This window comes from Branchiostoma lanceolatum, chromosome 8 (genome assembly GCF_035083965.1).
Source record: "Branchiostoma lanceolatum isolate klBraLanc5 chromosome 8, klBraLanc5.hap2, whole genome shotgun sequence".
Classification (NCBI taxonomy): Eukaryota; Metazoa; Chordata; class Leptocardii; order Amphioxiformes; family Branchiostomatidae; genus Branchiostoma; species Branchiostoma lanceolatum.
In genome coordinates this window covers 6,411,097-6,438,348 of record NC_089729.1, presented here as the reverse complement: position 1 = coordinate 6,438,348, position 27,252 = coordinate 6,411,097, and the positions used below count along the sequence as shown (strand labels likewise).

The following is a 27,252-nucleotide window of genomic DNA, read 5'->3' as shown; positions in this document are numbered from 1 at the left end:
GGGAATATCATTCAAAATCAAAACGAATAAGTATGACCAAAAAGACAACAAAACACACAAAGCTTGAATATATTTGTTTTTTGTCGATGGAATTTGTTGAGTGCTTTGTCAATAAGCGACCTCACGGAGTCAGCGCCGCATGGAATTATGGGTGTAGGTCAAAGGTCAATGACCCTTCAGGTTGCAGAAAATACCCTTATAGGCTATAGGAATTTACGTAGTGAGACGCTTCGACGCTTGCAAACTTATAGAAAGGTGCACAATTAGGGTGCCAGATTTTAATATGCTTGACTTCAAGGTTCAATCTGCAAAATATGTGCAAAATGAGGTTAAATTTGCCGGCTCGTTCTTTTTTAAGGCGACTTTGATATGACTAAAGCGGTCGTCGTCAGACTGACGGACGAACCAGCGACTGCAGCCGACTCACAGTAGTCGGGCGCTAACAATATTCAAGCGCGAATCCAACCCGACCGAACAAACATCGTAATTAAACTCGTACAGTCTCAAAACTGACGTATTCCTCTGCCATTCACCACAGTTTGAGCCTCGCTAACGTGCACAGAAGAAAAACTACGACCTTTTCGGGCAATGTGACGCACTACTTCGTACCCGAACTACAATCGGCGCCCATTAATACTGTGTTCTGCGGCCTTCAGAGGAACGCGCGAAATTCGAACCAAGCTTTCGCTATATTTTTGGCGACACCTCAAGGGCGAGCCAAATTGTTGTAGATGTTATGGAGTTTGATTGTGAGACAGGCTCGAAGGGCAGTCTTTGGGGCCACTGTGCTGTGGTTGGGTGTGAAAATGGTCGAGGAAGAGTGGAGAAATGGGAAGCCGAACAGTGCGCCGCTCATCCAGGTTTTCCTTCATTTATTTTTGCACACGGTGTTTTGTTTTGTTGAATTTGTGTTGTATTCATTCCATACCTCTTGTTCGAAACCAACAAAATTAACACGTTCAAGCTAGTATTTGTTTGTTTCACCACCATATGGCTTAACATAGCGCCGGCCGATAAGCACAAGTTGCGTAAGGTGCTGTGGGTTCCGATCCACTCACATCGGGTGGACCACTACTTTTATCAACATGTGTGGCCGGCTCTTGTCTACGTCTGTCCTAATAATTTTGTGGCTCTTCGGAAATACCGGACCTACGGCTTACCGTTCCGCTAAGAAGGACTACAGCCATCACCAGTAACGTCCGATGCACAGATGGGGATTCGCACCCCGGCCACGTCTACAACACCGCACATCATAAATCTTGTGGGTAAATAATTTGTATTTGGGCCATAGCATGGTGTCAGTCGCCGCTGTCAGATATGGTTTTATTTGAGTGAAACTTAAGTAATGCTTGAAGATAAATCTATGGTAGTGGATACATTTTTTTCAATGTATAGAATGATGTACAGGAAGATGCACAAAAACAGATTTTACTTCAAGTAACTTGTATTTATTCCAAGCCATTGTGTCCTCAAATTAACACATAAATATGGCTAGGCCACTATCTATTATGTTCTTTGTGGCTTTGTTTCCTACTAAACATGTCCCCTTCCCTTTACAAGTGAACTGCTGTATACTAGCATTAGAAGATACTAAGCCCTTGCAAAATGTTGAATCTTAACACAGGCTACAAGCACAACAAGGGACCGTGCACATGCTCACCCCCCTTCATTCTGTGGACCTTTCCATCAGAGAAGAAGGACCCGATTGGGAGAAAACAGTGGACAAAGTTGGTTAACAGGAGAGACTGGAAGCCAAGCCAAAGGCAAGTACTCAGAAATAGAAATGTATAACTTGAGTACCTTCTATGAACAAAAATATATATCTGTATATATACATATATAATACCTACAAACCAGTCTCTACAAAGGAATACATTAAACAATACTGAACTTTAACACAAGAAGATTTACATGATAGAGCAACGAACTGTCATCAGGCCATTCAAGATATAAAGGAAGGGCAGTGTAACATCTGCAATCATTAAATATGTAGTTCTTTATACATATTCAGATACAATTGATTACTTTCCATCAGTTTCATACAAAACACAAATTAATTCTGTCTAAAAAACACAGATGCATTATACACAATCAATTTATGTGGGATATTGTCTAAAACTAATAGGGGTTTTCACGGGTTGAAAGAATCATACATTTCGTGTCACTAATGCATAGTTCAGTGCATACATGGGTTTACAGCAATATTTTCTGATATGTTCTCTTTACAGGAAGTCGAGGATATGCTCCCGACATTTCCGTGAAGGAAAGCCTACGACAGCAAACCCACTCCCTACTGAACACCTTGGGTATGATGTCAAGCCGCCATCTACAAGAAAACCACCTGCAGTTCGACAGCTACTACAGAACCCATCTTCACATAAACAAGCAGCAAGTAGTGAAATCATTAGTGATCCTGTCAAACCTGAACATGGTGTCCAAGATGAACAATCTACAAGTTCTGTAAACCTTGACCATAGCTATTATTCTGCATCTTCTACTCAGAATTTCAGTGAACACAGCATTGTTTGCCAGAACTGTATCAAACTACAGCAGGAGAATGATAGGCTCAAAATTGAACTTGATCTGTTAAGAGGTGGGCACGCCAAGAACAACAACAACAACACTCCAAACAAGCCTTCAAAAACCCTTACAAACAAACTCATCAACCGGTTCGTTAACACTGATAAAAAAGTATGTAGGAACACTGGTCTACAAACAATAGAAGTCCTAGAGGGCCTACATAAGTCTGTGGAAAAGAAGGCGAACAAACTAAGCTATTGGAAAGGAACAAAAGCTGTGCACATGAAGAAGGGGGTTAGAAAATGCACCAAGAGCCCCAAAAGGTTTGGACCACCGCGCAAGTTACACAGTCGAGATGAACTCATCCTGGTCCTCATGAAACTCAGACTTGACGTAACAAACACACTGTTATGTGACATTTTCAATATATCCGAAGGACTCTGTTCTACAATCATCAACACATGGATTCCCATGCTAGCATCACATCTGAAGCCCCTCATCTTTTGGCCTGCAAAAGAAGCCATTCTACAACATATGCCCCCAGATCTCGGAAAGAAGTATCCTCAGCTAAGATGCACAATAGACTGTACTGAAATCTTCATACAGAAACCCAGACGCCTCGAGCTACAACAACTGACCTGGAGCGACTACAAGAAACACAACACTGCAAAGTATCTGATTGGCATTACTCCCAATGGCACCATATCCTTCCTATCAGAAGGGTATGGTGGAAGGTCTTCGGACAAAACCATCACAAAGGATTCAGGTTTCTTGGAACTGGTGGACCCGGGAGACGTCATCCTGGCAGACAGGGGTTTCACCATAGCAAGCGACCTGGTTCGGAAACAAGTCAAACTGGAAATTCCACCTCCTAGCTCTGGCTGGATCCAGCAGACTGCAGCAGCCGTTGCAAAAACGAAGAAAGTGGCCAATGCACGAATTCATGTCGAAAGAGCAATAGGTAAGAATGGCAAATATCAGTTCAGTCAAGGTGGTTTTAAACACTCCCTGGTTCAATGAAGTATTTCAATCAAGTTTCAAGTCAATTATTAAAAGTAATATTTACATTTTTTTCAGGGCGGATTAAATGGTTCGCAATCCTGCAGAACACCGTGCCAATCAACATGCTGCCACTACTAGATGATATTGTCGTTGTCTGTGCAGCACTCTCCAACCTGCGACCTCCATTGGTGGGAACATAATTGTACAGGTAAGCTGGATATTCATTTTTGACATTCATCACAATACCAGTCATCACTCAGATCATCTGTTTCAAATCCAACACACCCCCAGTGGAACCACCTGTTACATATGTCACAAGCGACACTGTTTTCATCTTCATCTTCAACATCATCAACACAGTCAGAATTACAAATTCCACAGAGGTAAATAGGCCCTGCTTTCTTCTTCTGCCGCATAGCAGTCACTCTTCTTTTCTTCGCAGGCGGTGGTGCAGGTGGATCATCTCGGGATGTGGATTCAGGAGGGTGGACTGTGTCTGCAGGTGTGCTGACAGGATGTGCAGATTCCGGACAGTCAACATTACCTACATGAACAAATTTAAAGAAAAATATTATTGTATGAGCAAAAAGAAGCACATAAGACAATGGACTAGAGTTAGAGGGTGTTTTCATTCCCATGTACTATTACGCATAGCTTAGATTTTATTTCTCATGGGTTTTAAAAGATGTAATCTGCATACGTCTAACCTGGAGTTTCATGGTCCTTGCTAGGAGATTGTGTATCCCCATGAAGACTTCCTGATGCATCAGTGGTATCTGTGTGAAGAAAAATATAGAAGGACTTAATTCTCAGTGTACACGTAATCCCTCAATATGGTTGCACATGTATAATGCAATTGTGAAGCAAATATTCTCTATCACTCTTAGAATGTATGTATTACATAATACAACCAAGTAGTTAATACAATTAAACAATGTAATATAGCATATACTTTTACACATTACTGCAGGAATATAATAAATGTAACATTTGTCTTAAGACTCCTCTTACTCTGAGAAGGATGTTGTAGTCCTGGACGTATCAACTGTTCAAAGACAACTGATGCAGCTGCGCGTAACTCCTCTTGATGTTTCTTGTCAGCTAGGACCCTCTCCAGGTAGTATCCGTGATTTGTGTAGACAAAGAAATCGCACCACTCAGTGTTTGTCACCATCATCTGCATCTGTACTTGACTGTAGTACCCATGCATGTGTCTCAGAGCTAGAGGCCCCTCCTTGTTCCGTAAGTAACTTGGCGGAATAGCTTTTGGGTCAGCCCAAGCTATTGAATATGGACACTTGATCTCAAGTAGACCATTTGGTGGCTCACAGCATTGGCATGTTACCAATCCATCTGGACTGGCCCCTATGTAAATCTGGTCTTTCAACACAAACAGTCCTGTCTCTTGGGCGGTGAGTCCTTTGTGTCCCGTGCTCCGCATAACTTTAATGTAGGCCTCTCTGGCTATTGGCTCCATATGCCGTCCAAACTTTATTGCATCTAAATCATCCTCTTGCACAGTTGTTTCCTTCTTGCGGCCGAGGATGCCATCTAAAATCCCCTGCGCAATGAGAGCATCACTTTGTACCTTTTTAGCCATAACCATTACTGACCGAGCCACGGAGGCTGTAACCCTGCCAATTCTTTGCTGTCTCCAGGTAGGATTACTTGACTGTTCCATTGTAGCTTCGACAAGGGCATTAACCTGTTCTGTGCTGAATGTGGGAAGGGTGGGTAGTTTTATCAGCTCAGAAAGTGGTAGTGGAACACTCTCACATGTCACCAAATCAATGACCTCTTCCACGTTAATGTCATCTTCCACTGGATAGGCATTTGTTGTTGTTGGCATTGCATACTTGAATGCACAAGCATCTTTGCTCGACACATACAAGTCTGACATCAACCCTTCTAGACTTGGGGGTGATGCATTTTTAGTAGGACTGAAGAGCCTTCGAGTGGGGGTGTTGATGGGCTGTTTTTTTTTACCTTTTGACCAGTTGGGGCTCCACCACTCCATGTTCTTGATCTTTTTGGCATCCGTGCTTCCACCCTTCTTTGGCTGTGGCCATTCTGCAGGTTTTGATGTGCAGGACTTGTTTGTTATGCCTTCTGTCCATGCATGGTCCATCTTGAATAGAACCCCTGCGACATGATTGCACGAGGATCCCAAGCTGTAAAAACGTAAAGGAAAGTCTGAATACTATGAAACTTGTGTTTGTAAGAAATCATGATTTATATTATCAACTGAAAATGAAAGGAAAATGTAAGTAACTACTTCTAGAGCACTTCTTGCCATGCAGTCTAGGAAAATAATCCCATGTGATGATGCAGTACAAATTGTTAAGCACTTTTATTGTTATGGCTGAAATTGTCCAACATGCACTTTGCAAGCAACTAATGTTTCTAAAACTAAAAGCAGTTAATAAAGCATTTATTAGTATGACACATATACATGTACATGTTTTACAACACATTCAGATATGTCAGTAAACTACTTTGTACACCATTCAATTACTTGCATTGTCCAAATATACAGTTGGACAATATTATAATTACCCAGCAAAACAGGAGCAATAAGCTGTCCGGACTTTGCCAGTAGACTTCTGTAGTGCGACCCATACTTGATGAGCCTCATCATTCCTCCTCTGCGATCGGGCACTAGTTGACTTTACAAAACACACATCGGAATCATCGCTAATGGGGTGATACAAGACTTCATGTATGAAGTTAGCATCGAAGTACGAAAAGGCTTTCCCGTCTTTGTAGTCACCCATAAGTCTCTTCCGTAGATCAACCTCCCCACTTGCTACCAGGTATTCCGCCATATCTGCATACATGGTTGGAGGCCAGTGCTGCATCCCTTCTCCCTCGGTTTGCCACCCACTTTTCAGGTCTACTAGCGGGTCGGGGACTTTCTTGCCGTCAATGGTCAACAGAGATCTGTAGTCTTCACATCTAAACAAAACAGAAGAAGAAATAAAATAAGTATGGTAATTAATGAGGGAGGGGGGTAAAATATCCATGATCTCTCTACCAAAGACTATGTGGAAATCATCACCACAATGAAAGTAAAAAGTGCAGTTAAGTGAACTCTTTATTTCTCTTCTAGTACACGTGCGCCTAGAGTTCAGTGTGCGAAGGAGGCTTAAAGTAAGACTAAGAGGGTATAGGCCTAGGGCCCTACGTGTACAACGCAAAGTTTCCCTGTACAATACGCCGCCGACTGCCTATAAACAGCCGTTGAGTTAGGCAGAAGGGTAAATTTAACGACCACAGAACATGTAGATATACCGAAAATGCACGTAGGACTTGCCACGAGGCCAAGGAAAAAATAATGCGTACCTCTTTTGTTGTTCTTCCTGGGGAGTCGGAACCAAAGGAGCGCGCATTACTGTAGCTCCGAAAGCCAGGGCCTTCAAAGAATTGACGTCTCCCGTCACTGGAAGTCCTCTTTCTCTCAAATACGCTACCAAACGGTCTTTGTGCCAAAGTTTGAAGTGATCCAACGTTGTTGTATCCCCCGTGTCTGTAGATGTGGACGGGACGCCAGCCATATTTGCACGAGGGACGCGAAGGGACCTTGACCTTTGACCGGACGACAATGCATTGCGCACCGCGCATGCGTAATTGAATCTGCGAGGAGGCTTATTCAATTGGCCGCAGCGACGCCACCAGCATGCCGCGGGTCCAGTGAGAGGGGGGCTTAAACCTGTAATGAACATAACACATTACTGGTAATGTAGGTTGACTATGCGAAATGCTAATCAAAGAAAGACACCATTATTGTATGCCAGGTACATGTATGTACAAAGATATTCCACCAATCGCATCTGAAAATGTTTACCTCGGAAAGTCAACACAATATTGATCATCTGTCAGTGTTCAGATCACGTCAAAAATAACAAAATTGTACAGAACTGTACATGTCCCTCGTCTAACATACAGTTACAAATACAAGGTAAAAACATGGCTAGACTGTAGCTTTCATCGCTGTTACAATCAAAGTCCTAGTTTATTGTGAAATGATCACCCATCTATCATCTCCGGTAGCGTCTTCATAGTATCGCGATCATAGAGTGCTTAAGTTCCGCTGCAGAATTTTAGAAATCATCGGATAAAACCTAGAAACAACATGTCTGCTATGCACTCATGAAAATGAGGCTGTTCCCCTGAAGTATGCTGGAGATTTCCAATAAACAGCGTAGCTCTGATCGTGAGTTATCGGGGCAGGATTGGGCTTGTACACATGTCTTGAAGGATTCATTATGCAGCGGAAGCCTTAAAAAGAATCGGCTCTTCTGGCTTATATCTCCTGTGTGTTCCTAGGTGTTGCTGTCTCGTTATTGCCATGGTAACCATAGTGTCATCCCTGGTAGTGCGGGGAGTTCTTGCCATCGCCCCACAACCGTTCTGCTCCTGGCCCTGGCCCATCCACCCTCTCCTAACACAGCCTGAAAGGTAGCCAGACTGTGCTAAAGCCATTTATCACTTTGAAATTCTTGCTTCTCTTTGGCTTTGATAAATCTGTCAAATTTCCTAGCTGATTAGAGCAAGGCTTTATGATAATCCTGTTGTTGATATCACACTTTTGACTTTGGTTACCTAGATGTCTCTGGCTATTGTTTAAGGTTAGGGTGAGGGCTCAGGAATACAGGGTTTTGCTAGAAGCTAGCAATGTCAATGTATTTACATAGTGCATCATTGCAATCATTGTAGTAACCTATGTTATCCACTTTGGTTAACATGATGTTACATGTGTGCTGTTTCAACTACAGATACTGCAGCACAGCTGCAGCTGTCACACCTGCCAGCAACCCGCTGCTGAGACATGAGCACCTGCCTGAATTCCAGGCTATCAAGGCTGAACACGTGGTGCCAGCTGTGACGAGACTGGTGGAAGAACTGGAAACAGGGGTTGGGAAACTGGAGACTAACATAGAAGGTCTTATCCAGTAATCTGTAATATATTCATACTCATTTACAGTTGAATGTGGGGGGGTAAATGTAAATGCATTTTATATTTGGAAGCATCTACAGGGGTGCATTTAACATACGAAACCTAAGGAGAAATAAAAGCATCGAAAAATATATTTGAAGAAATGAAAAATCATCAACTGGTATAAACCGTATTATTGTCCTTTGGTACAACATGGCTAGCTTCATGATGGGTGGTTGTATTACATAGAAGGACACATAATTGTAAGCTTGGCACATGAGATGTAGCTCAAAGTATTATACATGTATACCGATATCCATTCCAATAAACAGGCTGCACTGTTATAAGGAGGCTCCTACAGGAATTTATCTGTAACAGTGAATCTACTGTTTGTAAATCCATTTCCCCCAGATCCGAGTAAGGTGACCTGGCCTTCATTAGTGGAGACCCTGGAGAGACTGTCCTTCCCGCTGGACTTTGCGTGGGGTGCTGTGTCTCACCTTAATGGTGTCAAGAACAATGATGCACTACGGGAGGCTGTTGAACAGGTGAGCTGGTGTTCTTAAGAGGCCCTGGTTTATCGATTAACCGTCAACATTTCTCATGCATAATCAATGATAGGAGATGTTGCCGTCTTTTTGAGGTGTACTTATGGTAGGAAACATGCTGGTCAAAAACAAAACAAAAAAGGAATAACTTAACTAGAATATTTTTTGATGTAGATTTAGCAGACATTACTTTCGTATCTGTCTGCAATACAACAAAAAGTAAGATGAGGGTCAGTCAGTTATGTAGATAATTTTATTGTTTTTTGTACTATAATTGTAGGCCTATTTACAGCACAACAAAACAAAACTAGATAAAAAAATAGATAAGATTTACAGTGTTTTTGTCTCCCCATAGGCCCAGCCGTTAGTGGTACAGATTACCAGCAGGGTGGCTCAGAGCAGGCCTGTGTTTAATGGACTAAAGGTGAGAGTATTTAATGTTTTGTTTGTTAACATGCAAGGCAGGGACTGTTGACAATGGCAGATATCCTATGGTATCTGTCCTTAGTGCTGAACGACATTTTGTTGTTCAATAGTTCTTTCTAGTAGGCTCATACTCAATGATGCTTGGTTATCTGCACGTTATCTAACATTCGAGGTATTCCTATGATCTCAAGCAATACCTGCATCATAACTTTGACTTTTTTATTGGGTTATGTATTTTGCATTAGATCATCAATGATGTGTTTTGTATTTGTTTGTTTTTCATTCTATTGCTGGGATATTTTTGAAAAATTGCCAGGGATGTCACAACAAAGTCAAGTTAATTTTTCTGAAGGTAAAGGCACACATGAAAACTGAGTCTCTATCTTGGGATGTTGTTTAACCTTCTCCCTGCTGCCTAACTCTGTAACCAATAGGGAATTGGGTGGCAAATGGCTCCTTCAGAATGCTAAAGGTTAAAGTTGTTTGTTTATATCAGGCCCTTCAGACAGGTGAGACCACCCTGGATGGTCCCCAGGTGAGGATCCTGGACTCAGGTGTAAAAGGGGCGCGGCTGGGTGGGGTGGATCTAGAGGGGGAGGACAAAGAAAACTTCAACCAGATGAGGATGAAGATGGCCATGCTTGGTCAGCAGTTCAGGTATCTCAGTCAGGCCTTAGATATTTCTATATATATTTGTATGGCATCTGTGTCATTACTAAAAAGGCAGTCGTTTTTGGCTTATTGTTAGCCCTTTGTTTACTAGTTATGTTAATTAACAGCGTGTTGGTTTTCTTTGCTTAGGTAGTAGCAGTGTTGGTTAGCCTATAACTTAGTGTGTCAATAATTGTTAAAGGTTTAATTGAGTATTGCAGTGGTGGCTTGCCTTTAACTTAGTGTGTCAGTAATTGTTGAAAGTTAATTGAGTATAGTAGTGACCTTTTGAAAGGCACTGCTTATGCTGTATAGTATTGTGCTGTATAGTACCTTTCAAAATTAACACAATTACCAACAAGGTCACTACTATACTCAATTAACTTTCAACAATTACTGACACACTAAGTTAAAGGCAAGCCACCACTGCTACGGCTGTATTTGCTTGATATTGTCGAGGTCCACTTGGGTGAGATGTACCTTTCCCCCTCTCTCCCCTGTCTGCAGTAACAATGTGCTAGATTCTACCAAGGCCTTCTCCCTCACAGTGACTGATAAGTCACACATGGATGGTGTACCGGACTCCTTACTACATCTCACGTCCTCAGCAGCAGCACAGGACAAGAACAGGTACTTCTGGACTACTGGTCCAACCTGGGGAGCGGATAGGGCTATCACAGGGAGAAAATAGCGATAGATACCAGGCTAGCTATACATACCTTGCATCAGTTGATGTTTGGCTGATTTGCTAACAGCAACAATGTTTGAATCCAAATGCTTTGATTGCTTGAAAATGGCGAGATTAGATTAAAAAGGATTTGAAGTTCATTACATAAAGCAGCTATGTTTTCCTCATAAATGCGGTGGCTCAGAAATATCATGAATGGGCTGAGGAGAAAGGAGAAAAAAAAAGAATTGCTTGGGGAAAAACAAATTCAGATGAAGAAAGTTGACATATTCAAATGAAGAACGTTGACATGTCAATATAAGAAAAATTCAACATTTCACACAACTTGTGTGTTACGCCGAAGGGTGGTTATACCGGCTGTATAGATACAGATACAATATTTCCTGTTCGTCATTGTATCTATGTTTGAAATGTCTCCTCAGTGTTGACCCAGAGAAAGGGCCTTGGAAGTTGACCCTTGACATGCCGTGCTTTGAGCCCTTCATGAAGCACAGCAGGAACCAGGCGCTGAGGGAACAGATGTACCATGCTTACATCACACGCGCTTCGCACGGCGACCACGACAACACAGACGTCATCGAAGAAATCAGAAAACTGAGGTGAGTTACAGCTTATTGTTTATTTTTTGTCTCAGACACAACGCCCATGTCTACAAACACAGGAATACATATAAATGTGTGCATAAATGAGTGCACTTAACAAAGTAGAAACATGCTGAGGAATAAACCTTATCTCACTTGGATCACTGTAACTCATAGCATGTGCTCTTGCTGAAGTACCATAGATTGATCTGAGACATTGGTGTAAGCATAGATTCCTTAGATCTCAAATCAAAGACATATTTCATTGCACTTTAACCTTGCTACTTGCTTCTATTGCCAATACAAAATTGGCTACCTAAGCAAGGAGAAAGTCACTAAAGATGTGAAAATGGTAGCCTAGCCCCAAATTAGTCTGTATAACCCAAACTCCAGCTGTCCGGGGCTGTAATGGCCCCTCCCCGTGCACCGGTTACGGGCGGCTGCTATAAGCACGATTAAATCAGGCTGGCACCAAATGACAGCAACACACATATGGAGGTGTAACTGATAAACAACATGAAGTAAGTTGTATTCATCTGTCCCTGCGTTTTCTTTGCATCAAATCTGCAGAAAAGAGAAATCTGCCCTTCTGGGCTACACAACCTTTGCTGACCTCTCCATTGACACCAAAATGGCCGACAGCGTACAGGAAGTGATGTCACTCATCCAGAGTTTAAAGGTCAAGAGTAAGCCAGCAGCGGAGAGGGAGTATGCACAGCTGGAAGAGTTTGCCCGTAGTAACGGCCACGAAGGCAAACTGAACCTGTGGGACCTGTCCTTCTGGGCTGAGAGACAGAGGGAGAAGCTCTTCAGGTATCCTGTTGTGTTGTTTTCGCATTTGTAAAGATATGAATATCAAGTGTGTTTTATAATTGTTTCAAATTTGGTACAATACAATGTACAACGTTTATACTAACAAAAGTAGAATGGTATTCAGCATAGAATTGGAGACCAAAAAGAGGCCAATTTACAGTAACAGTGCTTCCTTGTGCTGAAATTTTTAAGTTCAAATCAATCAATCAACCAAACAACCAATCTGTATCTGTATCTATATAGCCGGTATAACCGCCATTCGGCGTAACACACCAGCTTCACAGGCACGCGGCGCGGGAACAGCTGGTTAAATTACACTACGAACGACCTGTCTTGTCTAACCTTCGCATATCTAACTGCATGCATTGTTTAAAGCTATCTAATGAGGATGCTTCCACTGTACTTGGTTGTAACGAGTTCCACTCTATATCCACTCACAATCAATCAATCAAGTAATCTTTGCTCAAACCACTTTCAATTTCAATCTTATCATTCATGTTGCATCCATTTTACACAGAATGATTCAATCGTTTTGATAAATACTTTAAAATAAGTAAGAACTCAAAGTTCAAAGGAATTTTACATACTCATAGAAATATTCCTGTTGAAGATACTAGTATGACCCCCCACATGGCCCTCACAACATCATTATTTAATGCATACCCCACAAACACTAAAATTACCAGGAAATGTAAAAATTCTACAGACACTTCACCAAAGTAATACTACTTTATGATAAATTATATACATGTACAGTCAGTACAGATGTTAGATACAGTCTCTGACTTGAGAAACATCAGGCCAAGACCAAAAGTCATCTTGCCTCGTTGTTTATTACCTCTAGTACTAGCCCTTGGCTTCTGGCTCAGAACTTTTCTAACTTAAGTGGAGTATAAACTCAAATCCTCTGTCTTTATTTCTTCTTTGCCACTTAACCCTGTAACAAAATAATACATAATTTGATACCAAAAGGCCACCTCAAGAGATGAGGTAACAAAAAGGCTTTTGTACATTTTCTTTTTAGTTTGATACTCAGATTCCCGAATATTCAACTCCTGAATGTACAGCAGAGTTTTCTTTAATAATCATGTATCAATACCAAAATGCCATCTCAAGGCATATCATTAGATATGATTGTGTTCCTTTGAAACATTTTCCTCCCCAGTTTATTCCTCTGTAGGCTTCTCCAGAGGTGTGATGGGCTGTACCCATGCTGGGTCTCTGGTACCCAGGGTTTCAGGTCGGGGTTTGGGGGGACCGAAGGGAGGGACCAGTTTGTTGTCCACGCTGTTGTAAACCAGAAAGAAGTTCATGCGGTCCCAGGGACTGAAGTTAGCTTGAGAGCCGTGCAGGAGGTTACAGTCGAAGAAGAACACAGAACCTACAATGGGAGAGAACAAAATTACTGTGCCACAATTGTAAATTTCTCACCGTCTTGCTTAAGCGCTTGGTATGACATCATTTTCCTAATATAGTATGTGTATATTACTTTCTATTGACAGGTAACTGTTGACTTTTTATTCAGATGTTGATATACTATATTGCAGCTAGTATTATATAATGATAGATTTTTTAGACTGGTTAGTGGTACAGTTATAAAGTACTGGTATCATAATATATTATATAGATACATGTACGAAAGTGAAGATGTTCCCTGTCTTCCTAAGTGCAGTATTGAACACCCCATCCTTACCTACATGCACCTTCCCCAGAGCAGACGTGAACCCCCCTCCTTACCTGCCTCCCCAGTGCAGTAGTGAATCCCCCCTTCCTTTACCATCTGTGACAGTGCCTCCTGGTTGGGTATCCCGATGTACCTATCCTGGAGACTACTGATCCAGTGGTTGTCAGGGGTGGGACCGGCACATGATATGTAATGTCTATGAGAACCTGCATGAAGGGTTGATTACAGAAAATGAAGTCAAAATTAGGTGCATACAGGTAAGCTTTAGAGCTTTCTTTTGTGTGATCAATGTAAGTGTTGGCAGACAATGTCAGACATTCAAATGAACTCTGAGGTTCCATATTTAATATCTATCGGAGGATGATTTAGTTTGCATGTAGGGAAGAGACACTGATATTAGACACCACAAGAGAGAAGAGGAAACAAAATTTGCATGTTGGGCCTTTGAAACTCCCCTCTGGTAGATTTTGGACAGATTTGAAGGTTTGGGATGAATCATGTAGATAGTGTAATGGAGTTCTTCAGCTAATCCAGTGGATCTTTTTTCATCGTAATCTCTCCAACTCCAAGCTACACAGGTCCTGCCCATACAAAGGGGTTGGTTTTAACAGTGAAAAGAATTTGGGGTTGTAAGGTCCAACATATGAATTCTGTTCCCTCTTTTTACACTATAGTCTATAGTATAGATATGCCTAGTGCGGAGAATTCGTACCAGGTATGACCATAAGAGCCCCATTCTGTGGCAGGTTTCTAGTCATGAGAACCATACAGGTCAGGCATCGTGGCCTCGGCATGCCGTCCTCGGTGTGCCATGTCTCAAAGTCGGAGTGCCAGTAGAAACCTGTGCCCTTGAACTGCTGTTTGAAGTTGAGCCTGGTGTGGTGCATGTACACGTCGCTGTTGAGAATCTGTCGCACCCTTCCCAGCAGCCTCCTGTCTCTGCACAGCTGATTGGCTGCTGGCAGAAACTTGTGTGGACTGTAGATGGATCTGATTTTGGTGGATCCCGGTTCCGTCACGCAGGTATAGTTGTCTGTGGTGATGAACTCCTCGTTTGATTTGATGTCTTCCTCTAACTCATCTTTCCCTGTTGTGAATTTTTCACAGTATGTTTGGATTTCATCGACATCAAAAAGCCCTTCCACCTTGATGTACCCATTGGTTCTGTAAAACTCCAGTTCTTGCCTTGAAAACGGCCCTGTTTTGTCATCGTCTCCCCAGACGACTGGATCTGGCCTTGACCGGATCTCAAACACATTAGACAGCCTGGAATGGTAGGGATCTTTATCTGTTGCCATGGTAACATGATGGCATCTGTTTCCATGGAAACCATGGCTGGTTGTGAAAGGGAAGAACCTCTTGTTATCAAAGATGTATGAGTTTGTTGTGAATGGGGCTGCAGTGTATTTTGAGGCTTTGGTTTTTAGAGAGCCTGTGTTGCTAGGCTGAAGTGCCCCCCTTGGTAACAGAAGAAGGCCATTGCTGGGAGACCTTCTTGTTGCCATGGTAACCCACATCCTGGTTGCCATGGTGATGCAAAGGCTGTTGCAGGTGCAGTCTCTTTCCTGGAAAGCAAGCATGTAATGTTACAGGCAGATGGCATGGGTTGAAGACAATGTTTCTTCAGCCAGTTTCATCACCTGACCCTTGCATATCTACTCCATGTGTTATCCTGCACACAGGCTCTGATTCCAGCCCATAGTAAATGGTCAGGTTATCTGGATTACAGAGGTCTTTTGTAGGTTCCAGAGTGAATATGATTGTGTTTTTGTTTTCTTTTTTAAGTTCCAGAAAGGGAAGATTTCAAGTACATGTGACATGCTCTACCCAATGCCGTCTGCTTTGTGTAAATTACTACTTTTGCCACCAGTCTTAGTATTATTGGGAAAATTTTTGTCTATGTTTTTGTATTGGAGCTCACTAGAAGGAGAAAGACTGACCAGTGAATGACAATAGCACAGTTCTTCAACATAGACCTTAGTTTTAACTGCATGCTCACAGGGTGTTAAACAGGCATAGAAAAAGTTACAGACCATGCATTGTTCTTTGTAGAACGAGAAGAGCTGATATGTCTTTCCATGGGTTAAACATTGCACTCTGTCAGCATGTTTGTAAGGAAAATGGCGTTTCGAATAAATCTGTGACATTAGGCAGGTAATACTCCATTACATGTGTCCTCAGCTGAACCTATCACAGATATTTTTCTGTAATTTGTAGTGCACAGAAATGTCAGAGACCATGTGGTGGAATTCAAATAAAAGTAAACAGATTGAAGGGCAGGTGAAGGAACCACAATCTTAAACAATATGAAACAAGATGGTAATTTATGTGAACAATGTACAAAATATGTAGACTTACCTTTTAGTTGCTTTGTTTGTGGTAGGGTGTGGTGGCATAGTGATCATGTGATGTTCCAGTTACAACAACTCGTCTGTCAAGGTAGCAAAACACAGTATTTATCTATGACCCTGGGGTCTAGGACGTGCTGGATATTTAGTTCAGACAAAATTTTTGAATACTGAGTAGAAAGTCTTATATGAGAGGCAGTAAACTGTGCTGTGTGATGTAGGAATATGTCGGCTTTCAGACTGTATAATTTGGAATGTTCAGTTTTTCCAGTTTGTGTATTAATGCACCTTATTACACAACTGCCTATCAGCTGCAATTCTGTTGTTCTCAGCAGAGTGCCATTTAAAAGTGACCTTCTGGAAATTTCTGTGGGAGTGCCCCAAAGTTGTCCTTAGGTGACTCTGCCTGTCCTTGGGTGACTCTTGTTTATGCAATTAATGATTATATGTCACATGGACAAGTTCTGCTACATGTATATGCAGATGACACTGCACTTTTTCTATACATCCAAGACTGTCACGGATGTAAACAAGCTCTTAATACCGACCTTCGCAATATTAAAACATTCTGAAAACTTTGTAGATTTTATCCTAAAGCCAAGCATATCCATCTTACGTATTTCTCCAGTGCCCCCTACTTAATTGTTACTGCGTCAAATTGTTGTACAATAGTAATCCCCATATGGCAAATACTACACTGTTTCTGCTAAAAAAGTATATGTACCTGAAGTTGCATGAATTTGCAGTACTATCTAAGATTGATAGGTGGGGCTTTTGAGTTGCTTGGTTTCTTTCATGGAGAGATACTGAATACCACTAAAAGACAATTCAAACTCTATAACTGGATAAAATTCTTTTGCTTCCGGAGAGAGTTAGACATGTTCTAGTTGCAGTGATGGGCAATATACAGTCTGGTGAAATTATGTTAACTTATTTCATAACTTGAACCAACAAGACTCTGTATGAGGATTGTATGAGGATTGAAACTGTGAAACTTGGAAATCAAGACAGTCACAGAATTTTTAATTCCAACTTTATGAAATACGCAATTCAAAATATGGATATGGTCTATCTAACCACAAAAATCTAATTGTTCTAATGAGACTAGTCAATTTTTGCAATGGGGGTGATTTGGGAATAGTCTATATCTGCATGGAGAATAGATTTGCGGTTCAGATATTCACTTTAATGTCTTCTTACCTCAAACACTTTTTAAGGCATTAATTATGTTTGCTAGCATACCTTTATACTAGTTTAGTACATAGTCATGGTACAAACTTCAGGGGGTATGTACAGGGGGGTTGATATTGAAAAAATTACAAAATTTACATTTTCATATACAGATAGACCACCCCCATATTTCTAGGACTGGTGCGTATTTCAGCAAAAACTGCACTTTTGTGAAATAGTATCTCCCCCTAGTATGATATTTGGTACATGTATCTGGGTAGGTGTCTGCAAAGCAAAGGAAAAGTTTGATTATGGACCTCCTGTCTGATCCATATGGTACTGCAGCAGAACTTTCAACCTGATATATAGTGTATGTAACTGATGAAGAATGGAACATTGATACATTTCAATGATTTCCATAATTAATGAGAAAGTACCATAATACCATTGTGGAAAAATGACAGCGGACTTTCATACTTGTGGAGTTTGGAAGTCAGGTAAAAGTGAGCATCATTACACAAAAATCATACAAATCTTCCTGATTTGCATAATGGATAGAAAAGGCTATACAATGGCCTCTTTTGCTTAGATGAGACTTCCTTACATTGGACTACCTGAATATGTTGATATGATTGATATGATTTATGCAAATGAAGACCTTGTTTGCATATTCAATGAGAAACCTTTAGATTACGTCAATCTTAATGTTTAACATCATTTGTCAACAAGGTCATGAAATTCTAGTTTAACTTTAATGAATCAATAACTGTCATACTGCCCTTCATAGATAGATGGCGCTTTTGATATTTCTGTTCTACATACATGTACATTGTGCACTTGTGAGGTTTGCATTATTGTCTTGTAACATGATTGTTCTTTTTTCCCTGCAGCTTTAGTGAAGAAGAGCTCCGTCCCTATTTCCCACTGGAAAGGTTGGTTTATTTACTTTGTCTGCTGTTGAGTAAGATGTAAAAATGCCCATAACAAAATGTGTACCTAAAAAGAATGTTATTATATCATAAAAAGTATGTACAAAAATTGAAGGAAAGTTGCAAAATGTTCTAACCAACACAAATAAATGAAAGGTCACAAAATGTCTCTGACAAAATTAGATGAAAAGTTATGTTTCCTCTGCCAAACCCTTTTCTGAAGTCGAGATTTGATTGGTTAGAAAAAAAGATTGATCAGCATGTTTCACAGTGACTGTTATAAAGCGGTGTGTTACTTTCTTTTGATGTACATTGTACCTTGTTACATTTTTTAAGGAAACCACAGTAAAAGTCAGCACATTGTCAAAGAAAGGTGATCACTGCATGCCCACCAACATTAGCAGATACTGGGTTGATGCTTGTAGAATGTGTGTGGTGGAGGGGCATTGTTGTTACCTAATGGTTTTGAAATACGCCTGGACGTGAAGAAAACACTGGAAGAAATAAGGGTAGAGACTTATTACAAATCAAAGTGCCATCTTGTATGCCACTTTATTTTCCCTTGAAACAGTCAATATAACATCACTTTTCAATGCAACTTATTGTCTTTTTACAATCATTGTGAAAAATCTGTAGCAACTGTTATGAATATCACTGGCAATGTGTCAATGCCCGCTGGCATTAAACTTGTTTTTCTCACAAATGACGAACAGTGGGCTTTTGTCTGACGTAGGTGTCTCCTTACTCACAGACCATTACAGCTATTACTGAATTACCAAGCCTTTCAAAAATTTAAACACGCACAATTAGCATTGTCTGCCTTACATACTTGACCTTTAATTGTGGGTGAATATGCACGTAACAACTTTTGTCACTGACTGTATGCAAGAATTGGGATGAAAAGTGGAACTTACAGATATTGAGTAAAGAAGGGATTGTTAGAAAAGTTTAGATAAAAGTTGTAGGCTGCAGTTAATTCTTTCTTTCAATGCACACTAAAGCTGTTAATGACATTACTTGTGTAACTGTTTTTATCAGTAATGGCCTAATCTGCTCTTGTAGTCTAATTTTTCTGTCTAAAGAACATCAGTATTGCATGCTCCACACAAAAGACACAAACATTTGGCCAAAATGCTTGGTAAAATCACACCCTGATATGACCACACATTAACCTGTTTCCATTATGTCCAGTAAAATGTAATCACCGTGTAAAATATGTTTAGCCGTTGGTCGAAAGAGACGCCGAGGGGCAAACATCTGGATCATTGAGGCTAATTTTCCGTTTATTCTGCACGTTTACCTGCACATAAAGGCCGTCAGCGGTAATGTGACGGAACAGACCAGTGTCTGTGCTGACATTGATCACAGCATTGTTTACGGTGAATTGTGATTGTGCAGTCGTTTGATGTCTATTGAAGGTCTGTTGTTGGGCTGTGTAGGGTTCAATATTGGGTGATGCAGAGACAAAGAATTTCATGTTTTTCAAGAAAAAAGCTGTAGATTCATCGCTTTACAGATACAGTATGAGATATTAGCTTTCTAAACCAATGCAGAGAATACACATGTATGTCTATCTACTAGTCTGAAATATTCAACATATAAATATTTCTAGGATTCCTTGTAACAATTGCATTATATGAACGAGCAATGTTGATTGTTATTATTTCATTTAACAATTTTATTCTATCAACATATACTTCTTGCATGTCGATGAAGGTTAGACATCCAGGGGATAAGATACACAATACAAAAGTTATTCAAGCAACTGGATGGATTTTGTAAAATCTATCCAGTTGCTTCCAGTTACTTTAATTTGTATCGTGTATGCTTCTTGTATGTTATAAAAAAATCATGCATCACATTTTCTTTCTGTCCTTTCCAGAGTCCTGAGTGGTATGTTTGACCTGTGCTCACACCTGTTTGGGATAAAGATTCAGGTGCGTCCAGGCAGAATCCTCCTATTACCATTCATAACCATCACTTAATCCGACTGCTTTGGGCTCTCCTCCACCTGTTACTCATTCTCTTCACCATTTTGTTTTTACTCAGAGGATTATCAATTTTCCTCACTTGAGTACATGTGTAGTGATTTGTTAAATGAGATTAAGTTTGCCCCGCATTGTAATTAACACGCAGTTCTTACATCAAAGCTTGGCCATGTTTACAAACAAAAGGAAATGTATATCAACAGTGCGATTTACTGGCAGGAGATATAATTCGTTTTGGCCGCAATTGTTTTTGCTTATGGGATTATAGTATCTGCTTTCCTCTTGTGGGTACACGTGCAACTACGTGTGAAATGCGATTAAGTTTGTCCTAGTTTTGTACTTTTGTAGGCAGGGCTTGGAACTGGAGCTAGAAAGTGTTTAGTAACACAAACTTAGATCTGACAATTCTGTCTATTAGTAAGGAATGTATGATTGTGTTTTCATGATCAAGTTGGATGGTTGAACCCTAAAATTTTGTAAGAATTTTAAATCAGATGAACATAAAGTCATTTTTTGTTTGAATGTCTGATAGCTGCTCATAAAAGATTTTGCGATTGTTATGTTGTTTGTTTTTGTTTACTGTAGCCAGCAGATGGGACGACAGAGGTGTGGCACGAGGATGTTCGCTTCTTCAACATTCTGGATGAACAAGGTAAGATAGAGAACAGGCACAGAGGCATGAGGTTTAAAGGTCCTCTTTGTAAGATCAGCACAAATCTGAACTCTAAAATCAGAGACTGAGTCTGAGTCCAACTACTGAAAAAGCTGGTCGCAGCATAACTAGTTAGTGTGGACTCAATAAAGTTTCCAAAGGGAACTATAGATGCAGTCATCAATGAGGGAAACATTTTTATTCAAATAACACAAAACTGTTCTCAATGCTGTTTGTGCTGTTGAGATATACAAAATTAAAACTTTTTGTCCAGGTGGGACAGCTTTTTTGTTGACATTTTACAAACAATAGATCTCACATTTTCAACATCAAAGTTATCAGAATATGGAGTTTTAAGACTCCTAGAATCATTTGGATCTGCACTGTTCAAGTTTTCTTTCGAAGATTTATGATGTTTGGAAGAGGGTTTGTTAGTTTTGCAGCTCAACTCATATTTCTGCAGTGACTTCTGTTTTCAGACTTGAAGGGTGAAAGATTTTATATCAGGTGCACAGAGTTAGTCATGAAATTAGTTAACCATGGGTCGCTAGTTAGGCAGATGCTGGGAGTTACTCTCAGTCATTGTGGAGAGCAGTTAGGTAAATGTTTTCTATTCATTTGAGTCACTGAGGCGAAATTTCTATCAGTATGACTCAATGTATATTTTTTTATGGATAGACCATAGCCTACATGTACGAGCACTATGTAACAGTAGGCTTTTTTATTTTTTCATCTTTTATTTTTCATTTAAGATTAATCACATTTTTGGAATGACAAAACACAGGTGACTATCACCTTTTTTAAGGTTTGATCCACTCACATCGCAAGACTTAGTGGATTTGTCAGGGATTTGAACCCAGACAACCTGCTAACTACAAGACCACCTTGCTACCTTCTGTTGTGTTCTATAGTTCTTGTTGTGGTACACAAATTTGCAAATTGTGTCCAACTGCTAGAAGTACAAGATAAAAGAGACCTTGTGCTCTTAACACATTGCTCACAGAATAACTGTTGTGCCCCAAGCATAACCCTCTGAACTTTTGCACGTTTTAGTTCCACAGGTAGGACAGATGATGGCTCTTAAGGTGTGAATTTGGTGGGATGGGCATGGGAGGTGACAAAGTGAATTGTTTTTCAGTTGGTTTACTCAGGAGGAAGGGATTGACTCCAGGTGTGGGATATTGTTACCTAAATGTTCATTGTTACACGGTAGAAAGAAAAACGCATTGTGAACAAATCACTACATTTTGCTTCATATTTAACAAAGCTTTGTGTGAAGCCTGAGCTTCCCAACGAAGTGTTTTGTGTGAATGATAGCTACTATTATTTTTCTCTTTCGCACAGCTTGAGGTAGTGCGGGACATTGTAAGTGGCATAGTAAAGCTAACAATTAAATCTAAGTTTGGCAATGGTTGCATAAGCTATACTATTAGATATTATAGGAGAGGGGTGGAGTGGTAAAAAGTCTACTTTTTTCTGTCTGACATTTTTTTACCATTTCATTATGTTATTGCTGTTGCTATCCTCATACAATGCTGAATTTTGTCTTCATTCATTCCATCTCACATCAATTTGTTGTCTGCTTCTGTCTTGAAAATATAGGACAATGCTGTTATACTGGCACTACGACAGATATTGTATGGGAGGGTTGGTGTGGTATAAAAAGGTCACAGACTTTTTGTCTGTTTCTGTCTCGAAAATATAGCCTTTTCTAACTTTTGATAACCTCGCATGGATGTAGAATGATGTTTTATATACCAAGGAGAATTCGACAAAGTATTTAGCGTAGTCACTAGTTGTGCCCTGTACATTATAGTCAGTATTACATGCTATTACTCAAATAGTGTTGTTTAGTAACATCATTAGAAACTACACTAGTATGCAGTGGCAATGGTTCTACCCTTCACAATGGTCACATTGACTGTGATCATTCCAGAATGTTTAACTTTCATAGTTTGTCACTTGTTATGATCCATAACTCGGCTACATAAAACTAAGAGCCAACTGTGTGAGGTAGCCTGTAAACCTTTTGTAGCGGTAGGCTTTAATTAGTAGAGCAAAAACAGATTCAAACACAGTTGATTTTTCTCATCAAATTTACCTGCCTCACAAGTGAATGGTGAACATGCAGTGAACATATTAGACAGAATGTATAATTATTTTCAAGAAGTCTTCACCCAATTTTTCTACATTTTGATGTACGTTAAGGAATGTTTTCCACCTCATTTGCCCTCCGCATGACTCTTTAAACTCTGAGTGACCTCAACACCTTGAGATCGTAAACGATCACCTGTCTTGAAGACACTGAAGTCCTTTGTTAGGAAAGCCATCCATCAACTTAATCAATGTGCATTGTCTTGTCCTGTTAAGTCAACTTCTTAAGAAGTATTGTGAGTTCCTTGGGTTAGAACTGTCAATGTTCTGTACTGTTCAATTTTCTGTTTCCTCACATAAATTTTGATCAGTCAGATTTTCAAGACTTTTACCTTGAAAGAAAGTTATAAGCAGTATTTGAATTCATTTAGTATTGAATCAATTGCTGTAGGGTATAATTCTACGAAGTAATTGTCAACAGAACGTCTTTTGTAACCCAGATAAACCCAGTTAGACTTAAACAGTGCTATGTAAATTGCTATGACTTGTGATAGACTATTATTTGAATGATTTATTGCCTGTAGATCATATCTCGGTGATGGGCCATTCACATGTACATGCTCATCACCCCTCATCAGATAATGGACTGTTCCTTCGGGCATATTAGTCATCATCACCTGCATCATAAAGTTTAGAACAATAACTTTACTGCCGGGCAGCTCTCATCATTTCTCGTTTACCATGTTTAAGTCTAAGCAAGTGTACACAGCCCATTCTGCAATGGCATTGTCTGTTGCAAACGACAAAAGGACAGAAAGGGAATCTTAAATGTACTCTGTTACATAGTCTAGACTATTCAACTCAAAGGTTGTGTAATCTGTTAAAGATTTATAGCTGACTGTAAAAGAGTGGTTGTATTTTACAACCAGGTGTTTTTCTTAAAGCAGATTTGACTGGCTTAGTTGTGCAGTAAAAGGTGATAAAGGGGCATTTGGAAGCGATAAAAACTGATGGGTCGGACAACATTTCATCAATCACCACAGCTAGGTGCTGAAGGGTACCCTGAGGCGAAGACCTCCCCATCATACCATAATCAACACCTCACAATCAGTCCAACTTAGGTGGGGCTGTGGTCTAATTGCATGAATGGAAATTGAAAATGCCCCTCTTTATATGGGCAACAATAGAGCTGTTGTCTTACACCCCTTCTCATGTCATCAACTAGTTAGGCAGAACGGGCATTGCACTGTGTAATGTTTAACAAGCAAGGAAACTTCTAAAAGTTCAGAACTTTCAAAACTTTTTTCTTGATGATTACATGTGTATGTATATTACTTTAACCAGCAGTATTCAGACTTCTCATGCTATCCTATTACAAAGTTTAAATTAGTTTAAATCATTCAGATTCTTGGTTTTACCGTGCTCCTATCTAGTCCAAGAAATCTTTAAGAGAATCTAACGAGAAAATCGGTATTGCTGGGTGTCTTATTGTTACTGAGAACGTTTTGAAAAGGTGTGCTCCATATCCCAAAATAGTAATACCTCCAGTATATCCTAGCAATCACAATTTTTCAGCAAAGCTACCACCGCTATAGTCTGCTCCAAAGAATGATCAGTAATCTCTATGGAACTAAGAACAGCATAATACTAGTGCTTTTAATATCATTTGTAGTTCTTGGGAAAATGACAGCGGAGACTGGTATTACTATTAGTACTTTTAATAGTACTAAGCTTTGTAAGCAAGGTGTTGTGGATCTATTTTAAATATCAAAGAGAAACAAAGTAATGAGTAATCATCAAGTATTGTGAGGCATTTCTCAGAAGTGTAAATGTTCCCACCATCTGTTGAAGTTATCTAAAGAGCCCAAAGTTGTAGTGTTATGTAAAATAGATCCACCGTTCTTAATCAAATGTCAGTGTTAGATCTGGAAGGCTTAACAAATCCTGATAGTGAAGTTGTCTTCTAATGCCTTATTGTGCAACCTGTTAACTATTTAAGATTAAGTTCACAATGTGTATTGTTTTCCAGTGCCTTACATACTAGTAATGTGTTTGGCCATAACAACAATGATATACAGTAGTGTGAAATTCATTATGTATTGAGAGTCATGAAATTTTGGTAATATGAATAGAGATTTTCTAATGTGTGACTCCAAAACAAAGATAGATCTGACTACTTTAAACATCCAAGTTGTAAGATTAAAAGAAAGATTGTGAAAACACATTTCTTGTGTTCACTTGATACTGATGGCAACTTCTACATCATTATGTCTATATTGAAATTATTCACCATTGATCTAGCATATGTGTTACAGCAAGTGTATAAAGTACTCAGAAGGTATTTGTTACTGGCCATGTAAGTTTTCTATGTTTAGCTTGACATTTCCAAAGATTACAGTGCTCCTGCACACCTGCACAAGTTGTTTTGATGTCAGGATCCCCCGTCTGCAACACCATTGTCCCCCGGCTTCCCACAGATAATACACTTAATATCGGGATAAGATTTCAATTTCCAAGTGTCACTTGTTCCAATTGTGGACGTAAGCCACAATTTTCGGCGAGAGCTAGTGGAATAATCGCTCCCTCCCACGCTTTGTCCGGGAGATTCCGGTGGCAAACACGGTGGAAGATTGGAGGACAAAAGTGCGAAGACGCACTTAATGTCACATCTGCATACGTATCTTATCATCTTATCTAAATGGGGCTTGTTTTAATTGGATGATCTCCTTGCTTACTTATCACAAAATCCCAAAAGATAAAGATAACTTTGGACTGAGAATTGTTACGTCTTTGTACTGATTGTTGATTCTAACACAAACAGTGTCGACCGGAGTCAGGATAAAGTTTTAGACAATCCTTAATACAAGTTCTTTAATACCTCCAAGCAGAGGTATAATGTACATTATGATGATTCTATCTTGTCGATTATAAAACGTAATGATTATTAGAAAAGTGGTGTTGAGACAGGCTTTCTTCGAATCCTTTAAAACAGCAAGTCTTACAATTCCACATCTATTCCTACATATATTGTCACCTTCACCTTTTGTATCTATTTTGAATCCATTTCGTTAACACCCCGTCAAACTGGAGATCGTCTTATTAATGACAGAGCAAGCATTTGAATCCCTTCCAAGGCAAGCCGAGAAGATGAGCTCACCTGTGTGCCCCTCACAGCTGACCTGTGCCACAGGTAAGATCGGTGAGGGTCTCTTGCCAATTAAACGTACCCCCAAGGCGCTCTAATTGGGGTAAATTTAATTAGAAGTGACATGTATCAATGAAATGGGTTATTATGTTGACAGCGGCCCTAGGCAAGCCATTAGGGAAGCAGCAGCGGAGAATGTGTCAGCTAATAACTCATTCATACAATAATCCGGAGGTTACTCCTTCCCACCCGAAAGGTTAACGACTTAATCAACAGGGAGATAAGCGCAAGGCCGCACTGCCGGCAGAAGTAATTCAATTATGAAAGAAGAGACATTGTGGCAGAAACGTGAACTATTACAGTGATTATAGGTTTTGTCTTGAAAAATATGCAATCCAGAATCCTTAGTACTGTAAACCTGGAAATGATCACGTTGGTTTTATTTTCTCGGTTTTTATCTCCACTGCAAATTCACAACACCGCGAAATATGCAGTTCCAATGTTACTAATGACTGTACTACAGATTTGTTTCAACCATAAACTTAAAACTCTGCCAAAACATCGTTTCCCCTTCTAGTTAAAAGTTAAAGTCCTCCCCGCACCAGACGGTGCATAAGGCGGCGTCCATCTCCGTTTCGGTAGCCCTGGGCCACAACTTTATCACTACAGCGGGGGGCTAGTCCACGGGTAGTGGTGTGTGTTTAACTACCATACTCTTTCCCAAATGCTGAGTATACTCTTTCCCAAATGCTGAGTGCTTTTCCCCTTCTACCATGAGATTAAGTCTCTGTGACAAGAAAATGAAGTTACAGCAATTACTAGTTCTGGAAAGTGGTATGACTTTTGGAGGCACTAAATCATGCATCTGTTACATTTTTATCTGTTTGACTTGTGTTTTTAAAATGTAGGTTCTAAATGATATACATTACAGTTGAATGCATAATTCTCAGAGGGACAAAAATGGCAGAAGCTTTTAAGAGCACAGTAGACTTTTTGTGTACCTTTGCCCTTCAGCAGTTTTTAAATGATTTTGTTACAGGAGGGAGGAAGGGGGGAACTCTTTTGTCATCATACATA

General features: G+C 40.0%; 3 protein-coding genes and 1 long non-coding RNA gene across 4 annotated transcripts in view; 2 read left to right on the top strand and 2 right to left on the bottom strand.

Annotated features, from left to right (window-relative positions):
• The window catches only part of LOC136439637 (uncharacterized), a 35,336-nt gene that overhangs the window by 501 nt on the left and 7,583 nt on the right, over positions 1-27,252 (top strand). Inside the window, exons 2-12 of the mRNA XM_066435109.1 lie at positions 7,849-7,980; positions 8,298-8,464; positions 8,870-9,006; positions 9,362-9,430; positions 9,929-10,089; positions 10,591-10,713; positions 11,194-11,370; positions 11,923-12,165; positions 18,258-18,299; positions 20,179-20,233; positions 20,870-20,936. Coding sequence (XP_066291206.1) covers positions 7,849-7,980; positions 8,298-8,464; positions 8,870-9,006; positions 9,362-9,430; positions 9,929-10,089; positions 10,591-10,713; positions 11,194-11,370; positions 11,923-12,165; positions 18,258-18,299; positions 20,179-20,233; positions 20,870-20,936 — 1,373 coding nt within the window. The remainder of the gene's footprint in view (positions 1-7,848; positions 7,981-8,297; positions 8,465-8,869; positions 9,007-9,361; positions 9,431-9,928; positions 10,090-10,590; positions 10,714-11,193; positions 11,371-11,922; positions 12,166-18,257; positions 18,300-20,178; positions 20,234-20,869; positions 20,937-27,252) is intronic.
• Positions 1,427-7,133, bottom strand: LOC136439889 (uncharacterized). The gene is made up of 5 exons (XM_066435547.1): positions 6,865-7,133; positions 6,079-6,477; positions 4,534-5,693; positions 4,230-4,298; positions 1,427-4,066 (listed from the first exon to the last, which is right to left on the bottom strand). The coding sequence occupies exons 1-5, from the start codon at positions 7,074-7,076 to the stop codon at positions 3,744-3,746; spliced, it is 2,163 nt and encodes a 720-aa protein (XP_066291644.1). The 5' UTR covers positions 7,077-7,133; the 3' UTR covers positions 1,427-3,743.
• Positions 3,618-6,033, top strand: LOC136439890 (uncharacterized). Its single transcript, XR_010756595.1, has 2 exons — positions 3,618-3,730; positions 3,965-6,033. It is a non-coding gene; the product is annotated as an uncharacterized lncRNA (long non-coding RNA).
• On the bottom strand, positions 13,174-15,533 carry LOC136439636 (ectoine dioxygenase-like). Its single transcript, XM_066435108.1, has 3 exons — positions 14,562-15,533; positions 13,903-14,055; positions 13,174-13,546 (listed from the first exon to the last, which is right to left on the bottom strand). Exons 1-3 carry the CDS (start codon positions 15,427-15,429, stop codon positions 13,332-13,334), a joined length of 1,236 nt encoding a protein of 411 aa, XP_066291205.1. The 5' UTR covers positions 15,430-15,533; the 3' UTR covers positions 13,174-13,331.